The sequence below is a fragment of the Monodelphis domestica genome, chromosome 3, assembly GCF_027887165.1.
Source record: "Monodelphis domestica isolate mMonDom1 chromosome 3, mMonDom1.pri, whole genome shotgun sequence".
Classification (NCBI taxonomy): domain Eukaryota; kingdom Metazoa; phylum Chordata; class Mammalia; order Didelphimorphia; family Didelphidae; genus Monodelphis; species Monodelphis domestica.
In genome coordinates, this window is record NC_077229.1 from 22,039,274 (window position 1) to 22,060,279 (window position 21,006).

A 21,006-nucleotide genomic window follows, 5' to 3' on the forward strand; every position below is an offset into this window, starting at 1 on the left:
AGACAGAGAGACAGAGAGAGAGAGAGACAGAGACACACACAGAGAGAAGGGAGAGAGGGAAGGAGAGAGAGAGAGAGAGACAGACAGACAGACAGAGACAGAGAGACAGAGAGAGAGAGAGACAGAGAGACAGAGAGAGAGAGAGACACACAGAGAGAAGGGAGAGAGGGAAGGAGAGAGAGACAGAGAGAGGGGGGAGGGAGAAAGACAGAGACAGAGACAGAGAGAGAGAGGGAGAGGGAGAGAGAGAGAAGGAGAGGGAGAGAGACAGGGAGAGAGGAAAGGGAGGGGGAAGGAGAGGGAAAAACAGAGGAAGAGGAGGGAAGGGAGGAAGAGAAAGGGAGGGGGAGAGAGAGAGACAGTGAGAGACAGAGAGAAACAGACAGACAGAGACAGACGGACAGAGACAGAAAGAGAGGGAGAAAGAGAGGAGAGAGAGGAAGGGAGGAAGGGAGACAGAGAGAGAGAGGAAGAGGAGAGAAGGAGGAAGAGACGGGGAGAGGGGGAGGGAGAGAGTCCAAAAAGTTAGAGCCCCCCTTTGGCCATGTCAGTGCATCTCTAGCTGATGAATTCTGCCAAGGGCCTCCTCCAAGGTGAGGCACGCGGGGTGCTGGCCACCTCTAAGCATTTCTAGGACCTTCAATAGGGGAAGCCCCACTGCAGTCCCCCAAGACCCCGGACTCCTCCTCACACAAACGTCCTCTAGTCATGGCTGCCGGCTTCTCTGTGCAAGGCTGAATTTGGGAACTCCAAGGCAGGACTCTCCATTTCTCCCCCCAGAGCGTGGCCCCTCCAGCATGGAGCCTGAGGCAATGCTTTCCTCTCCGGGCAAAGAAAGGGGGCTGCGGGATCCTCCTCAGCCCCCCTCTGGCTTCTGTTGGAGAGGACAGAGGAGGGAGGGAGGGAGGCTGGAGTGGTCGGCTGACCTCTCCCGGATCCCTGAGCCCTGTGTGAGGCTTCTGGCTGCCAGTCTGTCTGTCTCGAGGGCATCGCTGGGCCCAGAGCGGCAGAACCAGCCACCCCTTCTGCCCGGAGGCACGAGGGAAGGAGGACCGATGCTTGGGTGGCAGGGAAGCCCGGCTCCCCGCTTGTGTTCTCCTGCTTTCCTCTTGGAAGCAGCAGGTGTCTGTGGGGTGCTGCAGGGGCCTCCCCAGCCTCCGCTTTTCCCCCTCCGAGGCCCTGACCTTCCTCCTCCTCCTCTTCCTCCCCTTGCCCCAGCACACAGCCCTTCTCCTCCCCATCCCACGCCAAAGACACACAAATGGATGGGGCTGGGGTTAAGCAGTGGGGAAGGGAGGGCGCCCCCTGGGAGGTTAGGGGGGCTGCCTTTCCCGCAGGGCAGCCACTTTCTCTTAATTCCCCCAGCAGCCCCTGGGAGACTAGGCTGGGCAGCCCTGCCTGACTTACACCTGGTCCTGACCCCTCTCCGGGCTCATCCCTTTCTAGCCCCACAATCTGGGTGCACTGGGCGCCCCCGGAGCTCCCTCTCCCTAGTCTTCCATTGCCCTTTCCAGGCCTCGGGTTTCTCCTTTGTAAATTGGGGGGGGGCTCAGGTGACCCCGAGGGACTTTCCAGCTCTGAATCACTGGGGAGCCCAGGGAGGAAGGGCCTGGGCCGGTCGGGAGATGGAGGAAGGCGCTCCTGGCATGGAGCGCCCCTCCACCACCCCACCCCCGACAGCCCCCCCCCTTCTTACTGAGCAAAGGCCCTGCGGCTGGGCGGCCACGAAGTCCCTGACCCCGGCTTCCCGGGCGCTCACTCGGGCCGTGGGAGGAAGCTGAGAGCTGGGCTGGGGCGGGGGCGCTGCCAGCCGGAGCGGGCCAGGGAAGGGGGCTCCTCGGGAATCGGGGAGGGCGGGGGCTGGGCCACCTGGGTTCCCGGGAGGGGGAGGGGGACGTGGGAGGGGCCGAGCGAGGAGCCGGCTGGAGCTGGGACCAGACAGGCGGCCGCCGGGGCTGGGGCGCCGAGGTTCGAAGGCGGAGTCGCCTTTGGGTGACCCTTGGCTGGCGGGGGGCGGCCGGCCTGCAGTTATCTCATCAGGCAAAGGCCGGGAGTCTGGGAGCTCGGCCGGGGAAGGAGGGAGGGAGGGAGAGAGGGAGGGAGGGAGGGAGGCGGCAGCAGCAGCAGCGCCGGCGGCGGAGAAACCGCGCCTCCGCTCCGCCTGAGCCCGGCAGCCCGAGCCGCCAACGAGGGCTCAGCCAGGCGGGACGCTGGGCCAGCCCTCCCAGCCGCCCGGGCCGTCGCTGCATCTGTGCGTCTGTCGGTGCGTCTGCCTGTCTGTCTGTCTGGCAGGGGGAGGGGCGGGGGGTTGCGAACCGAGGGGTCGGCGGCTCCCGGCCTGGGCGGCTGTCTGTCTGCCCGGGACCAGCGCGGGTCCGAGCGCGGGGAGATGGAGGGAGGCCTGGCTGCCCGGCTGTGACCTGGGGGGCCGCTGGCCGAGTCTGCCGGGCGGGGGGGAGCTGACTGTCTGTCAGGGCAGGGGCGGGGGGCGCTGTCCAGCCGTCCGAGGAGGGGCGCTATCCGCGTGCCCTTTGGGGGGAGGGGAGGGTCGGACCATCCGTCCGGCGGGAGGGCTGACGGTCTGTCAGGGCGGGGGAGCCTGTCCTGTCCGAGCGCGGGGAGGGCTATTCGCCTGTCCCGGAGAGGGAGGGAAGGGCTGTCCAGCTGTCAGGGCAGGACCCGGGGGGTGGGTTGTCCACCTGCCCTTTGGGGGGGACTGTCCGCCCGCCCGTCTCGGGGGCGGGGGCCGGCGGCCGGAGCCCCGGATGCGGCGGCGGGGGGGCCATGAGCCCGGGGGCGGGCAGCCGGGGCGGGCCAGCCCGCGGGGGGGGCCCTGAGCGGCCCATGCGGCGCCCCGGGGCCACGGCCGCCGGGGCCCGGGGCCCGGGCGCGGGCGGGGTATGGGGGGCACCCTGCGGGTGGCCGTGCTGGGCGCCCCCGGCGTGGGCAAGACGGCCATCATCCGGCAGTTCCTGTACGGGGACTTCCCCGAGCGCCACCGGCCCACGGCCGCCCGCCGCCTCTACCGGCCCGCCGTGCTGCTCAACGGCGCCGTGTACGACCTGAGCATCAGCGACGGCGGTCCCGGGCCGGCCCCGGCCCCCGCCGCCGCCTCAGCCTCGGCCGCAGCCACCGCCCCCGCCACCTCGGCCGCCAGCAGCGGCAGCGCCTCCGCCTCCGCCTCCGCCTCGTCCGCTGCGGCCTCGGCCGCCACCAGCGCCGCCTCCTCGGCTGGGGACGGGGGCCTCCAGGTGAGTGAGCTCGGCCGGCCCGGGCGAGGGGGGAGGGGCATGCACGTGGGGGGGGGGGCGAGCTGGGGGGCGGGGAGGGGTCAGAGGAGGCCTCGGAGCCTGGCCTGGGAAGGCTGCGCCAGCCTTGCTGGAAGCCCCGGACGGGGCAGCGACCCTGCCCGGCCTTTGGATGTGGGGCCTCGGAGCCCGCCTAGGGTCCGGAAAGCAGAGCTCTGAGGCGCCGGGGCAGCCCCTCCCCCCCCCAAGGCGGGACACCACAAGGCACCCACCCAGAGCGGGGTGGAGGGTGAGTGTGTGTGACTGCATGAATGTATCGTGTATGCGTGTGTAGATGGAGGCAGAGACAGGCAGAGCAGAGACCCCCTCTGGGGCCAGGAACTGTGCTGAGGGCTTCTCACAAGCACTCTCTCCTTTGAGCCTCACAACTCTGGGCCAGACTCTAAGATGCTATCTACTCCCCGTTTTACAGTTGGTGAAACTGAGGCAGACAGCAGCAAAATGACTTGCCCAAGGTCTCACAGCTAATGGGTGTCAGAAGCTAAATTTGAACTCGGCCATCCTGACTCCAGGCCCAGCTTCTATCTGCTTCACCCCTCTCCATCCCCCAACTCATACCATCTAGAGTCCGAAGGGCCACCAGAGCCCATTCTTGCTCTCTGGGGCACATCCAAGGTCTGGGGTTGGAGAGAATCAACTACAACTCCCATGACTCCCTGCTCCCCTGGGGAAGTCGGGTCAGAACAGCCCCACCGCCCCGGGGGGGATTCTTGGCCCAGAGGAGGGCAGTGTGTGTGTGTGTGTGTGTGTGTGTGTGTGTGTGTGTGTGTGTGTGTGTGTGTGTGTGTGTCTTAGAGGATAGAGTGGAAACATGGGAAGAAATCTCAGATCATTGTCCACTCCAAAATGCCTCCCCTCAAAATGGAGAAACTGAGGCTCAGAGGGGGAAGCAATTTGTCCCATAGGTCACCAAGCCAAAACTAAGACCTCTGCACTCCCTGAGGTCCAGACCTTTTCCTGCAGCCCCAGGAAAGACTCAAAGGCATGAACCACTAATGATGGGGCTTCAGGCAGTGGGACAGAAAGGGTTGTCGGGGTGTATGGGGGGCTCCCCATTGGCCCTCAAATTCCACCTGCTCCTTTTGAGCTGGGACAAGCGCTTAGGAAGAGAGCCACTGAGCGAACAGGCATATGGGTGAGATGCCAGTAGAACTAGAGTGAGTCATTGTGGAGTGCTTGCTGTATGTGGAGCGCTGTCCCAGGTACTCAATGCCCCGGGAGTTTAGCTCAGGTCGCTGTCCTCCTGGAAGGGAAAGGACCACAGTCCCCAGGGTGTTCCCCCCCCCCCCCCAGCCCTTCTTGGCTTTCTGCACAGATTTCAGAAACAGAAAAAGAGTTCCTTTATTTCCTTTCTCTTGGTTTTCCAGTAGATTGAAAGGGCTTCAAGGCTGGAACTATCTCACCTTTATTTCTCTATCCTCAGGGCTTAGTATAATGCCTTGTATACCATAGGTGCTCAATAAATGTTTATTGGTTGATTGATACACCCCATTGCCTAGCACAGGAGCTGGTACACAGAAGATGTTTCACGAATGTTTGTTAATTGCTTTATTCATTTCTTGACTGGGGGCTCAGAGTTAGTCGGCATTTATTAAGCCCTACCGTGTGCAATGCAGTGTGTGAGATCTGGTGATAAGTGCAGCTAGGTGGCTCAGTGGAAAGAGAATCAAGCCTAGAGACAGGTTCTAATCTGGCCTCAGACACTTCCTAGCTGAATGACCCTGGGCAAGTCACTTGGAATTGATAGCTGGTATCAACTCTAAAACAGTTGGTAAGGGTTAAAGAAGGAGGAGGAGGAGGAGGAGAAAAAAATGGCCACAGCCCAAGAAAAAGAGTTGTTATAGAACAGCCAGGATGCCAGCATCATTGGATAGAAGCACATGTGTCTGGCAAGTAAGGTGTGAGAAGACTCCAAAGTAGGAGAGGGTCAAGTGATAAAGGGCCTTGGATGCCAAACAGATCAATTTGTATTTGATCCTGGAGGGAATAGGGAGCCACTGGTGTTCTTTGAGTGAGGACAGTGACATGGTTTTTAGGGCCCAAATGGAGCAGGATGGGAATGGAGAGAAACTTGAGGCAGGCAGCGCCAACCAGCAGCTTCTGAAGCAGTCCAGTGTGATGGGATGAGGGCTTCCGTGGAGAGGGGAAGGGAGCAGTGAAGATGCTGCAAAAGAGAAATTGATGAGATGCTGCGGAGGTGATGTCGACAGAGTGTGGCAACAGATTGGATATGGGAAGGGGAAGATGGTGAGGAATCCAGGGAGATTTCTAGGGTTCCAGTCTGAGGGCCTGGGAGAATGGTGTTACCCTCTACAGTGACAGGGAAGGTAGGATGGAGGGAGGTTTGCTGAGTTCTGTTTGGGCCATATTTTTTAAAAACCTTTTTCCTTCCATCTTAGTATCAGTATTGCGTATTGGTTCCAAGGTAGAAGAGTGGTAAGGGCTGGGCAATGGGAGTTAAGTGACTTGCCCAGGGTCACACAGCTGGGAAGTGTCGGAGGCCAGATTTGAACCCAGGACCTCCCATCTCCAGGCCTGGCTCTCCATCCATGGAGACACTGAGCTGCCCCTTAGGCCATGTGGAGTTTAAGATGTCTGGTCTGAGATGCCAGAAGGAGTCAGGAGGAAGGTTGGGGTTGGATGAGAAGTTTAGAGAATCACCCGCACAGAGATAGTAGAAGTCATGGGACTCAGCAGATCACCTTGTGGAATGGCGAAGAGAAGAGGGCCAGGACAGCCCCGGGTGGGACTCGAATGGACAGAGGGCATGATCAGGAGGAGGAGGCAGAGAGGGAGCGGCCAGAGAGGTAGGAGGAGAACTGGGGGGGGGGGGTCCCAGAAATCTAGAGAGAAGAAAGCATCAATGAGGAGAGTGATCTGACGGCAACAGCCGCAGAGGCGGAGGGGAATGTGGAGGGAGCAAAAGCCAGGGGATTTGGCGAGCAAGAGCTCCGTGGGAGCCTTGGAGAGCCACTTGGGCGGAAGGAGGTGAGAAGCCGGGCTGCAGTCAAGGAAAGAGTGAGAGGAGGAGAGGAGGCATCACGTGCAGAGCGAGGGAGAGGGGCCCGGCCACAGCCCGGATGGGTGAAGCCAGCAAGGGTTCCCTGAAGCTGGGAGAGCCCCGAGAGGGTCTGTAGGCAGCAGGCGGCCAGAGACTGCCAGGGTGAAAGAGAGGGCAGAGGAAGGAGCAGGAGGGGGAGCCTCCACTTCAATGGTCCAAACAGAGTTCGAGATTCCTGATCGGGAACCAGCTTTCTAGACCAGTTCGGACCCTTTCTTTGGGGAAGCCAGTTCGACAAGCTTGATGGAGGCTCTGTTTCTCCATCTGTGCAATGGAGATAACATCCCCTGACTGTTTTCCTCGGAGGCTAGTGGCAAGGATCAAATGAGAGGAGGCCCCTAAGAGCCATTGGTGAGTTGTTCCAGTTGTGACCAACTCTCCGTGACCCTGTTTGGGGTTTTCTTGGCAGAGATACAGGCGTGGTTTGCCATTTCCTTCTCCAGCTCATTTGACAGATGGGTAAACTGAGGCAGACAAGGTGATGTGACTGTAGTGGTTTGCCTTCTCCAGCTCATTTGATAGATGGGGAAACTGAGGCAGACAGGGAGAAGTGACTGGTGGTTTGCTTTCTCCAGCTCATTTGACAGATGGGTAAACTGAGGCAGACAAGGTGATGTGACTGTAGTGGTTTGCCTTCTCCAGCTCATTTGATAGATGGGGAAACTGGGGCAGACAGGGTGAAGGGACTTGTCCACAGCCAGTCAGCATCTGAGGCCAGATTGAAGTCACGAAGATGTGTTTTCAAATGGTAGCCACCATCCAATGCAATAATGGCCATATGTAGAGGCCTTTGATTAGGGAACCATCGAGCATCTTCTAAGACCTCCCACCACTAACCCCCCACTATAATGTCAGGGGAAGAGAAGCCAGGCAAAGGGAAGATCCTCTGGGCCAAGGGAAATGGAGCCGGAGGCCCTCCCCACCAAGGCCTGGGTCCCTTGCAGAGGGAAAGCACAGGCCCCTCTTGGGCCAACCCCTTCCCCAACTGGGCCTTGGATTTCCCCTTCCACACAAGAGGCCGACGCCCTCCTGTTCCAGATGAGGAAACCAAGGCTCCGTCCAAGGTCAAGCAGGTAGAAAGGCAGAATTTGAACTCCATTCCTGGGTCCACATTTAAACCTGGAAGGGAGCCCAAGCTCATCTTAGGGAGGAGGGAAGGGGGCCCCGGAGCGGTTGAATAACCCAGAGAGCAAGAGTCAGAGCTGGGGCCGAGGTCAGGGTCTCCCAGGGGAAAAGCTGCACCCCCACCCAGAGACATGGCAGCGAAGGGAACGTCATTGATGGAGCTTGGCTCCCAGTTGGAGCCGGCCTGGGGCTCCTTCTGGCCCCCCCTCCCCCCCTCCAGGCACCCAGCCCAGGGCGGCACTGCATATTTGCCGGATGACTGAATGTCTGTGCGCGCTTGTGTCGGGACTTTCTGGGGGCTGCCTGGCATCGGCCCAAGAGTGGGTCTGTGGGTGGGGCCGGGGCTCACTCCGAGGCTGGGCCAGGGGGAGGCGCCCCCTCCATCCTGCCACGGGCCGCTGCCCTCCGTGGATCACCAAGGATTGGTGGCTTGGACCTCCAGCCTGGGAAAGTGACGGCTCCTGGGGAGTGCCCGGGCCGGTGGCATCCTTCCAGGCCCAGCCTCAGGGCAATCACGAGAGATCCCAGGGATACTCTGCTGTGACTTGGCCTAGAGGACCTGCATTCAGATCTTGCAATGCCATTTTCTCCCAAGAAGACCTTGGACAAGTCACTTCCCCTTTTCCGAGCCTCAGGTTTCCTCCCATAGTGTAATCTGGGGGACAGAGACGGCCCCCAAACCTCTAAACCCATCTGTGACTCCAGAGCAGCCTCGACAGTCTCCAGACAGGGCAGCGTGAATGCCCTCTGGTGGGCACTGGGGGACAGACATCCCCTCCCTGCCCAGCGGGCACTGACCCTCTGGCTCCTCCGTCCACCCCAGGAGCTGCCGGACCTGAAGGACTGGAGCCTGCAGGACATGGACGCCTTCGTCCTGGTTTATGACATCTGCAGCCCAGACAGCTTCGACTATGTCAAGATGCTCAGGCAGCAGATCGCAGAGACCAGGTGAGAGAGCTCTGGGGAACCCCTGAGGCGATGGATGGGCACCCTCAGGGAGAACCACCACAGGGACAAAGACAGCCAGGTGGCTCAGTAGCTAGTCAGGCCCAGAGATGGGAGGTCCTGGATTCAAATCTGGCCTCAGCCCCTTCCTAGCTGGGTGACCCTGGGCAAGTCACTTGACCCCCATTCTCTAGCCCTTATGACTTTTCTGCCTGGAAGACACACAATATTGATTCTAAGATGGAAGGTAAAGGGTTAAAAAAAGAAAGGAAGGGAGGGAGGGATGGAGGGAGGGAGGGAGGGAAGAAAGAAAAGAAAGAAAGAGAGAGAGAGAGAGAGGGGGGGGGGGGAAGGAAGGAAGGAAGGAAGGAAGGAAGGAAGGAAGGAAGGAAGGAAGGAAGGAAGGAAGGAAGCAAGCTGGCATGCCAGCGCCCATTTTCTCACCCACAAAGCAGGCAGAGCAGCCGCCTGGGGTGCCCAGCATGCTTGGTAGGTCTTTGCAAGCCTCCTGAAGCCGCTATTGTGACTCTATTATATAGATTCTGTGCTGTGTATTAGACTCGCTGCTTCTCCCCAGGGCTGAGCCCATTCCTAGGACTTGCTGGTGAGCTAAGTGGAAGGGACTCCAGGGTCCATCAAACCAGCTCCTTCATTCTGCAACTGGGGAAACAGAGGCAGGGGGCGGCCAGATAACTCGAGGTCCGAATGAGTGTGGAGGCCAGGCTCTTGAGTTCCAGATCTAGCACTGCCCCTGCCTCGGGGTCACATGGAAAGTAAGGGGAGACTGAGTCAAGATAGAGAAGCGGCAGGAAGCACATCCGGACTTTTCCACCCGACTTCCCCCACAAAGACCCAGAAAGTGTGCCAGGCTGCATGGGGAAAGCCAAAGAAGGGGCCCAGCAAATGGCTTCTGTGGCCAGTGAGCCTTCGCAACAAGGAGGCTTCAGACACCAGGTCTGGCCAGGACCCCTGGAGCTAAGAGCAGCCCTAGGGCAGGAAGAAAGGCCAGAGGATCCTTGAACAAGCGCAGTGTGGGGAGGAGGGGGTGCCTTCAGGCAGCAGGATCACCCCCTCCCCAGTTCTGAGCCAGACAGGGGCAGGAAGCATCTGCACCCAAGGGTGATGGAGACCCACAACAGCAGTCTTGGGTCCTGGCTGTTTACTGATCAAGGGATGGGTTCAGAAGCCACAGAAGCATGACTTGGTTCCCATCCAGCTGTAGAGAGGGACCTTGGTCTAGCCTGCAGCCCGGGACCCAGCAGAATCCCCAGAACAGGAAGCCCGGACCCTCAGAACCTGCAGAACCTCACATGGGGCTGACAGTGGCCAAGGCGACAGCAGGCTACTGAAACTCCCAGGCAGGGAGCCAAACTTGTCTTAGGAAGACACAGAGCTGGGGCAGCTAGGGGTTACAACAAATAGAGAACCAGGGCTGGAGATGGGAAGTCCCGGGTTCAAATCTGGCCTCAGACACTTGCTAGCTGTATGACCCTGGGCAAGTCACCTAACTCTGTTTGCCAACCCTTGGGAGTGCTTCTGTCTTAAAGTGTTACTAAGAAAGTAAGGGTTAAAAACATAAAAAGAGCATGCTGAGCTCATACCGGGGGGCAGTGAGCAGACTTCACCTTGGATGGCATCATTTTGGGGGCACTAAAAGCTTGCAGGCCCCTAGGCTGGGCTGTGAAAGCAGAAGATGGACAGAAGAGTGCATTAGCCCAGGCCAGAAATCCCAGCACTAACATCACATCCAAAGTCAAGACGGCTTGAAGAATGAACAACAACAAAATAGAACTCCCATCATAAAAAGCGGTGATCATGTCAGGGAAACTCAAGACAAATCCACAAGAAAGGAATGACTCGAAGACATCCTCAAAGAAAAAAAGAGTCTTCAAAAAGAGCTTAAAAAAAAAGAAAGACTAAAAAGCAAATGAGGTAAGCTAGGCCTGGAGTTAGGAGGTCCTGGGTTCAGTATAGCTTCCAATCCTCCCTAGCTATGTGACCTTGGGCAAGTCATGTAACCCTGATTACCTACCCCTCACCCGGGCTCAGAAGGAAGGGTTTTAATACAAACCCCCCAAAATGAGAGGGATAGGGAAGAAAATGAGAAAAGAGATATGTAAAGAGAAATAGCATTTTGGAATAGAGATACAAAATAATTCCTATGTAATCTGGAGTGATACTTGTATCAATTCTAAGGCAGCAAGTAAGGGAGGGGAAAGGAAAAGAAAGAAAGGAAGGGAAAGAGAGCGAGAAAGAAGGAAGAAGTGAAGAGAACGAAGAAAGGAAGAAATAAAGAGAAAGAAACAGCAAGAGGGGAAAAAGAAGGGAAGGAGGGAAGAAAGGAAGAGAAAGAAAGGAATATTAAATATTTAAAACAAAATCAAGACTCAAAAAATAGAAGAAAATGTGAAGTATCTCAAAGCAAAAACAATTAACCTGGAAAACAGATAGAGGAGAGATAATTAAGAATCATCAAACTATCTGCAAGCCATGACCAAAAAAAAAAAAGCCTAGACATTGTTTCTAAAAATTACAAAAGAAAACTGAACATTATTCTTAGAATATGCCAGGTCTAGAGAAGAAAGTTCTTAGTGCCAGGTCTAGAGAAGAAAGGTCCTGGGTTCAAATCTGACCTCAGACACTTCTTCCTAGCTGTGTCACCCTGCACTTAACCCCCATTGCCTAGCCCTAACCACTTTTCTGCCTTGGAACCAATATATGGCATTGATTCTAAAATGAGAGATAAGGGTTTAAAAAAAAAAAAAGAACCAGAGGACAAAGTAGAAACAGAATCCACTGTTCATCTCCTGAAAGAAGCCCCCAAATGAAAACTCCTAGCGATAGTTTAGCCAAAATTCAGAGCTCCCAGGTCAAAGAAAAGTAGAAGGAATTTGAGTACTGGAAAGAAACAGAATCACGAAAGACTTGGCACCTGCCACTCAGTAGGAAGGGAGAGCTTGGAACACAACCAACCAGATGTGAACGTGGGTTGTCTCTGGAGGTAGCTTAGTTTCCATTCTACCGGTAGGCTTTGTCAGCTCTTTCTCTCCTCTAGCAAGGACCCACATAGACCATGGATGGTGGAGGAATGGAGCTGGTGACTAACAATTCAGTAGTTTGCGCAGAGACTGAAGACCGATGCTTTCTCCCTGAATCAGTTTATAATCCCTGACACAAGGGGGTGCTGATGAGCCCCCCAAGTTTGCCATCTAGTCCCATCTGGTCCCCCTCAATGTGATTTGGGGCACTTCACTAGCAGGGGCCTGTTTCTTCACCTGTAAAACGAAGTTGGACCAAATGGTGTCAGAGGTGCCTCCCAGATACTTGTTGCTTATTCTCATCATCTCCTCGGGACAGTCACCCAGCCAGTCTGGTGGAGAGAGCCTAGAGACTTGGGCTGAGGACTAGAGGAGTGAGATGGGAAGCTCCCGGGTGTGCACAGTCCCTCCACTGATACAGAACAACTCCTTCTCCATCCCTGACTTCTAGACAGTTCCCCAGAGTGTTGCCCAGACCTGAGGTCATTCTCCCAGGGTCCCATTTAAACCCAAGTCTTTCCTGTCTCTGAGGCCAGTCTATCTGTCACGCTACACTTCTCAGGGGTTCAAATCCTTCCTTTGATCGAAAAAGAACAAAGCGGTGTGGCCTCTTTTTCTTTTAAAGCTTTACCTTGTCTTAAAATCAATATGAAGCGTCAGCTCCAAGGCAGAAGAGCGATAAGGACTAGGCAGTGGGAGCTAAGTGACTTGTGCAGGGTCACCCAGCTAGGAAGTGTCCGAGGCCACACCGGAACCCAGGACCCCCACATCGCAATCCCCTGAGCCACCCTGCCTGTAGGACCTCAACGATCTCTCCGAGCTTCAGCTTTCTCCTCTATAAAATGGGTGGGCTCTCGCAGGGGGTCTCTGAGGCAATAGTAAGCGCAGCATTTAGTTTACAAATATCTCATTTGATCCTCACAAGGGAGGCGTTATCTTATTGCCATTTTACAGTTGAGGAAACGGAGACACAGAGGTTCTGTGGCCTGCCCAGGGTCACCCAGCTCCTAAGTGCTGGGGGTCAGATTGGAACTCGGGGCTTCCCACTGCAGTGCCCCCCGCCTGTGCTAAGCACCCCTCCATCTTGTCCCCGCAGGCCGGCAGGGGCACCCGAGGCGCCCATCATCGTGGTGGGCAACAAGCGGGACCAGCAGCGGCAGCGCTTCAGCCCGCGGAGGGCCCTGGCTGTGCTGGTGAAGAAGAGCTGGAAGTGCGGCTACATGGAGTGCTCGGCCAAGTACAACTGGCACGTGGTCCTGCTCTTCAAGGAGCTGCTGAGCAGCGTCCTAGCGCGGGGCTGCAAGCACAGCCACCCGGCCATCCGCCTGCAGGGCGCGCTGCACCCCAACCGCTGCAGCCTCATGTGACCGTCCCGGGACAGGGAAGCCCGTCCGGATGCACCTTCGGCCCGAGCTGCCTAGCTGGAGCTGGGGAGGGGAGGCCGGACGCCGAGGGCCGGGCTGGGGAGGGGGGCCCCGCATGTGTCCTCAAGGGCTAGTCTTTCCTGCTCAGGGCCAAAGCGGACCGACTAAAGGAGAAGGAAGGCCCCGCGCCATCCCTGGGGGGTCGGGCCAGGAGGGACGGCCGCTGTGGACGGCTCAGGCTTGAGCCCCTCCTCCTCTCCTCGCCTCGTGGCCGTGGCCGAGGCCTGAACTGGCGGCCATCGAACCCAAGCCATATGAGAATAAGGCAGGCGAGGGAGCGCCCCGAGCAGCAGCCCCCCAGCCTTTGCTTGAAGCCCCCCGGATGGGCCCGGCTCTGACCACGTCCCCCGCAATAGAACCTAAACTCGCCTCTCCGCATCCCGGCTTCTGTCCGGTCCTCGGGGGCCCTGAACACGGCTCCCTCAGTCACCCCTGGATGACACGGGCTCGAAGCCCTTCTCTGGATGCCGTCCAGCTAACAGTGGCCTTCCTGACGACAGCCAGTGTCTCGCCCCCGTCTGAGCCTCAGTTTCCCCAACTGTAGAATGAAGGGGGTTCCCTCGAGCTTCAAGGCAGCGCCAACCAAGCTGGGGCGCTTCCCCTCGGGAGAGCCCAGTGAGAGGCGCCGCTGGGCAGCCCCAAAGCTGGCCGGCTCAGGCGCGATGACCAGGGCCCGCCTGGAGGCCGCTGCCCTCGCATGCCCCCCCTAGCATGCCTGCCTTGGATCCTGCCCGTCCCGCCGGCGGCCGGCCTCAGCCCAGGGTGGGGGAAGGGCTCCGGGCGCCCCGCCGCCCCCCAATAAACACACCGAGGGCCATGGACGTTGATGACTTTACTGTCTTCAGCTCGGAATCTCTCCGGGCCAGGGAGGGCGACCGGGCGGGGGGGGAGGGCTCGGGGGGGCCTCTCCTCTCTCACACACACTCTCTCAATATATTAATTTAAATACATCTGCTTTGCCCACTTATACAGTACAGGGAGGGACGGGGCGAGAAGGCAGCCGCGGGCTCCGCTCCCCTCTTTCCCTGACGTCGGTCCCTGCACTCCGGGAGTGGACGCCCGGCGGGTCGATGGACCTGCTTCGAACTAAGGCCACGTAGGAAGGAAGAAGGGGGGTGACCGCGAGGGCCCCGCTCACATCCAGGCGCCCCCTTCCCGCCCGCTCTCGGCCCTCGGCACCCGGGCCAGGGGCTCTGGGAAGCCCGCCAGGGCCGCGTGCGGCTGGCAGGGCCTCTGGGGGGCCCGCGGGGTGGGGATGCGGGACGGCTTTCTGGCCGGCTGGTTGTCCGCCCGAGGACGGGCGCGGGGTCTCGGCGGGTCCGCGGCGGGGGAGGGCCTCCCTGGGCCCCCCTCGTCGTCCCCCGAGCCCACGCCCTGCGCCGTGCGCCAGCCCGCCTCGGGCACCTCCCGCACGTCGTCGAGGGCGCCGAGGCAGTAGTTACTCTCGTCGGAGGAGCTGGAGAGAGCCGGGGCCCTGCGGCGGGCCGCGGCCCGGGCGTCCCACGTCTCCCCGGAGCCGTTGGGGACGGCGGGGACCCCGTTGGGAGCGGGGCCTCCCCCGGGCGCGCCGGGCTTGCTGAAGAAGCTGAGGGAGGAGGACGAGGAGCTGGAGGAGCAGTACGCCGAGTCGGGGGCCGCGGGCTCGGGGGCGCTCGGGGGCGCCTGCGCCAGGGCGGCCCTCTCGGCCTCCAGCGCCTTCGAGTTGGCCAGGAATTCCTCCTCCAGGCGGCGGTAGAGCTGCTGCTCCTGCTTGGGGTCCAGCTGCAGGGGGGCCCGGAAGGTGCGGGCCAGCTCCTCGAGCTCCTGGCTCAGGGTATCCACCGCCCGCACGGGCCGGGGCGGCTCCGGGGCCGAGGGGGGCTGAGGCCGGGGCCGGGGCGGCGCGGGGCTCCCGGCCCTCGGGGTGCTCCGGCCAGAGCCGCCGGCCCGAGCCATCGAGTGCTGCCCGTCCGGGTCTCGGCGGATGAGGAGCGGCTGGTCCTCCCGGCCCTGGCTCCGGGCCCGCCGGGCAGGGCTCGGGGCCGTCGGCCGGGCATCTCTGGCACCGTGGGCCCCTCGGGGCCGGCCTCGCTCCTCCCCGCGGGGGCTGGGCCCGGGGCCCCGATCTCGGGACTCGCTCCGGGGCGCCGGGGGTCTCCTGAGGGCGGCCGGGACCCTGGCGCCCCGCTGGCTGCTCCCATCCTTCCGGGGCCCCGGGGACCCCTCTTCGGCCCGGCAGCAGCCCAAGACGCCGCTCTGTGCGGAGGAAGCCGACGAGTCGCTGTCCCCGGAGCAGCGGCGGGACCTTGGGGGCCTGGGGAGACACGAGGAGCGGGGCGCCCCGTGAGGGAAGCCCCCCACCCCCAGGCCAGCCAGCAGGCCCCTCCCCCGCCACAGAGGAAGGGGGGCTGGGCTGTTAGCTTGGTTGCCGTGGAAACAGGAAGCCTGCCACACTTTTCCCTGGGAATGACTCATCGCTGGGCTGGCGGGCAGCTTCTCTCTTCCTTTGGCCCAGACCGGATGCGCGGCAGCTCGGCCCAAGTAACCCATTGAGGACCGGACTGGCCCGCGTGGGCAGCCCCCCCACCCCCCCAGCCCGCCCCCGGCCCTACCTGTGTGCACTGGACTGTCGCGTGTCGGGACCATCGCGATGAGCTCGGGGGCCGGCGGAGGCCTGGGGGGAGCCTGTTCCTCCGGCCCCGAGGCGGGCAGGGAGCCCCTCTGTCCGAGAGCCGCGGCGCTCCCCTCCTGGGCCGGAGCCCCCCGCGTCCGGCCAGCGCTGCGCCCCGGGGCTCGAGGCCCGGGGGCTGGGGACGGGGGACACCTTCTGTGGGGAGAAGGCCAGGGCCCGGGGCTGGGGCAGCCGGTGGGCTGCGGAGACAGAGGGGGGCGGTCATCCTGGGGAGCCCGGGGCACCCCTTTCTCAAGTTAACCCTCGTGCCAAGGGTTTCCTAGAGGCGGCCCCGAAGGCCGGGTGCTCCTGGGCAAGTCACCGAAGGAACGCAAGGGCGAGCCTGGGACCCCGAACCCCTTCCGCGCTGGCGACACCCACAGCCCCCCAGAAGCCGGGACCGCGCTCCCCCGTAACCCGAGAGCCCGAGGCCCGCTCGGAGGCCCGGGCCGGCCCTACTCACAGACAGAGGCGCAGCGGCAGGGGTCGTGCTTGTCCAGGTAGTGCTCGAGCGTGTCCCAGCCTCCTCCCACCCTGACCATCACGTGGCTGCGCAGGACCTGGGGGGAAGCGGCGGTTCTCAGCCCCCCTCCGGGACGCGCCCGGCCCGGCCTCGCGGGCTCGCACGTACCCGGACAAAGATGAGGGCGCTCGAGTCCCCGACGCGGTACTTGCCCTCCGACACCTTGATCATGGGGAACTGGTCCGGGCACGTGCAGCGGCCCAGAATCTCTCGCACCTGCAGGGACAGAGAAGCCGGGGGCAGCCCGGGGCCTCGACCTGCCTCTCCACCCGCCGAGCCCTCGGGAGCTCGGACCCCGGGCCGGAAGAGGCGTCCTGGGAGGGTACGTGCTGCCTCGGGGGTCTCATCTCCCCCCCGCCACATCAGGAGATGCCCCCGAGGGGACCAGGGAGGAACTACAGAACCTCAAAAAAACAGGGATCCCTGGGACCCCCCAAAGTCTATCTTCTGAGGAAGGAGGGGTAGGGAGAGGGGCTATGACTGTGAGGTGGGGGCAGGATACTGGCCTGGGTTCAGATCCTGTCAGGCACCTACTACCCTGTGCCCTCAGGCTCGCGCATTCTCTGGGCCCCCATTTCTTTCTTTCTTTTTTTTTAACCCTCACCTTCCATCTTGGAGTCAATACTGTGTATTGGCTCCCAGGCAGAAGAGCAGCAAGGACTAGGCAATGGGGTTAAGTGACTTGCCCAGGGTCACACAGCTGGGAAGTGTCAAAGGTCACATTTGAACCCAGGACCTCCCATCTCTAGGCCTGGCTCTCCATCCACTGAGCTACCCAGCTGCCGCCAGGAAACCCCATTTCTGCCCCTGTAAGACGCGGAGGCTGAGTGAAGAGGGGAACCACAAGGCCTCCGTTCTGGGCTCCTCTTTCCTAACTCGGGAAGGGGGCAGCTTCCCCTGTGACAGGTCCCCAAGCTCTTCCCCCCCCACCTGGAGCCTGGCGCCCCCTGGGGGCACTGGGGGCAGGAGGAAGCTGGCCCTGCCCTCCTAGCTTCAGAGCCCTCAGCCCAGTCAGGAAGTCACAACCTCGAATATTTACTAGCCGCCTGCCTCCACGGTCAAGTGGAGATAATATTGGCGACTGCCTGGAAAGGAGACACTTCTGAAGTGCTTGGACAGCGCCTGGCACATAGTAGGTGCTTCTCACACCTCCCTCCCTCCCTGCCGGGCTCCAGCCAGGCCCCCTACTCCAGAGCAAGGCTGGGGGCTGCCCTCGGGACAGACCCTGCCGCACCCCAAAGTGGCCTCGTCAGCCAGCGTGGCTCTGAGGGGACGCGGCTGCTCGTGGAACGAGGGAACGACGACGTCGGAGGGCAGGCCAGGGGACGGGCAGGCGATGCCCCCTTTCCTGGGCCTGGCGGTCAACCCTAGAACAGCCCGGGCCATCCCCACCCAGGTCCGGCCATCTCCCGACTCTCCTCAGCCAACGCCACCGTGGCTGGGAGAGAAATAAGCAGGTGGGGCCGTCTGGCAGCACTTCCCTGGGCCGCCCTCCTGGGCGCTGACACCATCTCCCAGCTTGTGCCAACCCTGCATTGCTGGGCGCTCGTCGGTCTGCCCTGGGCTTCTGGTCTCTCTTAGGTACCCCCCAAAAGGGAGCCGCTTTCCCTGGTGCCTGAGGGCGCAGCAGAGGACCCCAAGGAGCCCCCAAAGCTCAGGGCTGGGGCAGCTAGAAATACAGGCCTGGCTTTCTCCCCCGAGGGCTTCCTTGTAGCCCCACCAGCAGCAAAAAACCAATTCTGCCAGCCACCAGGAGAGCCCAGCCCTGGAGGTGGGCAGGAGGAGAGGCCAGGGCAGCGCTGAGGTGGCCCGGGGAGGAGGCCTTCCTTCTCTTCCTCCTCCTCCTCCTCCCTGGGCTCTCAGCCGGGCTCTGCTGGCTCCTGGTCCCTGGCAGGTGGGGAGGGCCCTCAGGCCAGGCCTGGCTCCTCTCTTAGTTAACTGGCTCTTCTCTAGGGGCCCCCAAAAGTTTCTAAGCTAAGAGTTGGGCAAAATACCCTCTGGGGGGCTGGCAGGGAAGGCCGTCGGCCCCCCTCTCCTTTTCTACTCCGAAAACAATCATCATAAAGCTGCCCAAAGCCATGCCTGGCTACAGTGCTGGGCCTGGAGTCTCCCATCTGATCTGGCAGGACCTCCTGGCAAGTCACTGCCCCTGCCTGCCTCAGTTTCTCTATCTGTACAACAGGGACAATAACAGCCCCTCTCAGGAAGGGTGGTTATGATTTTAAAGCCCTTTGGAAACCTCCAAGGGGGAGAGAAAAGCATTATTATTAGGGGCTCCAGGGCAGGGTGAGGGGGGCCTGGGCCATATTTCTTGGGGTTCAGAGCCATTTTCCTCCCAGGTCCTGGGGTCAGGCCTGCCCTCCCCCAAGCAGGGGCCCCCCAGGGCCCAGCACCTCTCACCAGCTCGTCCAGGTTCCGGAGATCACACAGGGTCATCCTGGGCCCCCGGCCGGGGCAGGCCCCCATCCCTGAGGCAGGGTCCGGCTGCCGGTCCTTGTCAGGGTCCCCAGCGGCAGTGGGCGGCCCCGGCTGCTGGGCCTGGTCCCTGAGCTCCTCCTCGATCTCCTCCTCCAGCTGGATGAGCATGGGGGCCAGCACCCCAAACTTGGAGCCCCGCCGGGCCACCTCGAGCAGGCACAGCACGAAGTTCTTCTCGTTCTTGCGCAGGACCAGGTCGTCGGTCTCGAACATGAGCACGTCGGGGATGCCCAGCTCGCCGCGGCACCACGCGATGAAGTTGGACACGTTGTCTCGGGCCAGGAAGGAGCCGGGGGCCACGCCGTGGGCCTGGAACACCACCTCCCTGGCAGGCAGCCGCAGGCGGGCCGCGGCCTCGGGCCGGGCGCCCGCGAAGTCCCTGGCGATGCCGTTGACGTTGTTGGCGTGGCGGCACAGCACAGCGCCCGTCTCCAGCGCCTCCAGGAAGCCGCCGCCGCCCCCGGGGACCGCCAGCCCGTACAGGGCATTCAGCCACTCGGCCAGGTCCTCCTTCATGGCATCCAGGTACTCCTCGCTCGAGCGGAAGGGCCGGATGCTCTTGGACGCTGAGCACTGGATGTTGCTGGTCTCCTTCTCCGCCATGGCTGGGGCGGGCCCTCACTGCTGCGGAACAGGAGGCTGGTGAGCCCGGGCCGAAGGAAGCCAGAGACACCCCTGCCAGCCCAGCCCCATTGGGGTGGCCTCGCCTTCCTGGGGAAGGCAGAAGCAGCAGGCCTACTGGCGATGGCCAAGGAGCAAGGCACAAGGACCACCAGAGCTGGGAGGGCCCAGGGAGAGGAATCGGTTCCACGGCCTTAGACCACAGGGAAATGACTGGTCCAAGGTCACCACCATGAGCGCCCAGGCTTTCCAGCTACCGGGCCCCCTTCCCAAGGTGCACCAGGAAGGAGGCCAGGGCCTGCCGACCCCCTGGCGCTACCTCTCCAACCCCCACTGGTGCCTGGGTGGGCTCACAGCCTCAGGTTTATTGATCGGCCTTTTGGGGGCGGGGCCTGAGGAGAAATGGACAGGGGCGGGGCTAGAACTGCTCCCAGAGCTGGAAGTGGGGGCGGGGGACGTCATGCGGGAGGAGCCGGGACTCGCCCACCCCTGCCCAGAGGAGGGGGTCTTCTGGGAAGTGTCCAAGTCTACTTAGCCCCAGTTTCTCTATCCCGGGTAGGTGGTCAGCACGGTATTCGGCCTTCTAGACAGCCTGGGCCCTTACTCCCCCCCTCCCTGGGCTCACCTGCCTCATCCTGCTCTCCCACCGCGATCTCCAAGCGCCGCCCGCAGCCCCGGGCGCATGGCCGCCCAGGGAGGGCCGGGGCGGGCCACAGCCTCGGGAAGCCCTGCGGGGGGTCGTCCGAGTGCCGGACTGCCACGCCCCGGGGGGCTGCTCTGGGGCTCCCTCCTCCAGGCCGCCCTCCGGGTCCCTCCCCAGGCTGGGCCCGGCCCGTGGCTCCCGGGCCGCGAGCAGAAAGAGGAAAGAAGGCCAGCCCCGAAAAGCCCCGGCTCCTTCCCCCTCCCTCCCGGCTCCTTTCGGATTTTTTCTCTCCTCCCCCCCCCCCCCCCCCCGGGCCTTGGAGCTGGACCAGAGAGGGCGGGAGCATCCCTTAAAGGGCCCGCGCCCTGCGCCGCGACTCCCGGCTCGAGGGCCTCCCAGCCCCACCCCGCGGGGGGCGAGGGCCGGCCCCCGCCCCTGGACCAGCAGGCGGGAGAGGGGGGCCCCGGGCCCGCGCCCGCGCCCACCTGCTCCTGGGGTGCCTGTGGATCGCCAAGCGCCTTATCTGTAGGGACCGCCACCCGAGGTGAGGGGATCCCCGGGGGATTGGACCCCGGAGTCCCAGCTCCCGGGCCCCGGGCCCGGAACCATGCCCCTGCGCCGGCGCCGCGCCTCCGTGGCTCTCTCGGATCTGGGATCTCAGTGCGCGCTCTAGAACGGACCCCGGAGAGGGCTCGGGGCGTCTCAGTCCTAGGAAAGGCAGCGAGTCTGGAGGCGCGAGGTCCCTGGCCGGGGCGGGCTGGGGGAGGCCCCGCAGGCTCTAACCACCAGCCGCCCCCACGACTAAGCCGGCTTCCACCTGAAGCCCCCGCCCTCCAGCCTCCCGGGAGGGGAGAAGCTCCGGGACCTTCCTCGGCCTTCAGGGCCCTTGGACCCGCCCCCTCGGGCTGAGGACTCTACGGCTTTAAGGGCTCGGGTGAGGTCATTGGGCCCCTCCCCGCCCCCTTCCCTCCCCAGGGCTGGATCCGGCGGGCTGTGTCTGGAGGTGAGTCACGCCCTGGGCCCCGGGCAAGTCTCGACGTTTAGCCGGCTCCGCCGCTGACAGCCAAAGGCTGGGAGGGCGGGGGAGACCCGAGACCCTGGCGGAGGGAGATCGTCAGAGACCGAGGCCGGCCTCCCCGCTGGGAAGGATGGGGCGGGACGGCCTCCAGGCCCCCCTCGGGAGCCCGGCT

The 21,006-nt window shown here is 62.0% G+C and overlaps 2 protein-coding genes across 5 annotated transcripts; one reads left to right on the forward strand and one right to left on the reverse strand.

Moving 5' to 3' along the window:
• The first annotated feature begins 1,722 nt into the window (after positions 1–1,722).
• On the forward strand, positions 1,723–13,722 carry RASL10A (RAS like family 10 member A). The gene is made up of 3 exons (XM_056821537.1): positions 1,723–3,251; positions 8,318–8,442; positions 12,574–13,722. The coding sequence occupies exons 1-3, from the start codon at positions 2,901–2,903 to the stop codon at positions 12,842–12,844; spliced, it is 747 nt and encodes a 248-aa protein (XP_056677515.1). The 5' UTR covers positions 1,723–2,900; the 3' UTR covers positions 12,845–13,722.
• On the reverse strand, positions 13,717–20,718 carry GAS2L1 (growth arrest specific 2 like 1). 4 transcript variants are annotated; one of them, XM_007490505.3, is made up of 6 exons: positions 20,302–20,718; positions 18,475–19,173; positions 16,183–16,290; positions 16,015–16,111; positions 15,493–15,751; positions 13,717–15,194 (listed from the first exon to the last, which is right to left on the reverse strand). In XM_007490505.3, exons 2-6 carry the CDS (start codon positions 19,153–19,155, stop codon positions 14,036–14,038), a joined length of 2,304 nt encoding a protein of 767 aa, XP_007490567.2. In that variant the 5' UTR covers positions 19,156–19,173; positions 20,302–20,718; the 3' UTR covers positions 13,717–14,035. The 4 variants fall into 4 exon arrangements, with proteins under 4 accessions (XP_007490567.2, XP_007490565.2, XP_007490566.2 ...); XM_007490503.3 differs by having other exon boundaries at positions 18,475–19,176; XM_007490504.3 differs by lacking the exon at positions 20,302–20,718 and adding an exon at positions 19,799–20,124.
• Positions 20,719–21,006: the final 288 nt, after the last annotated feature.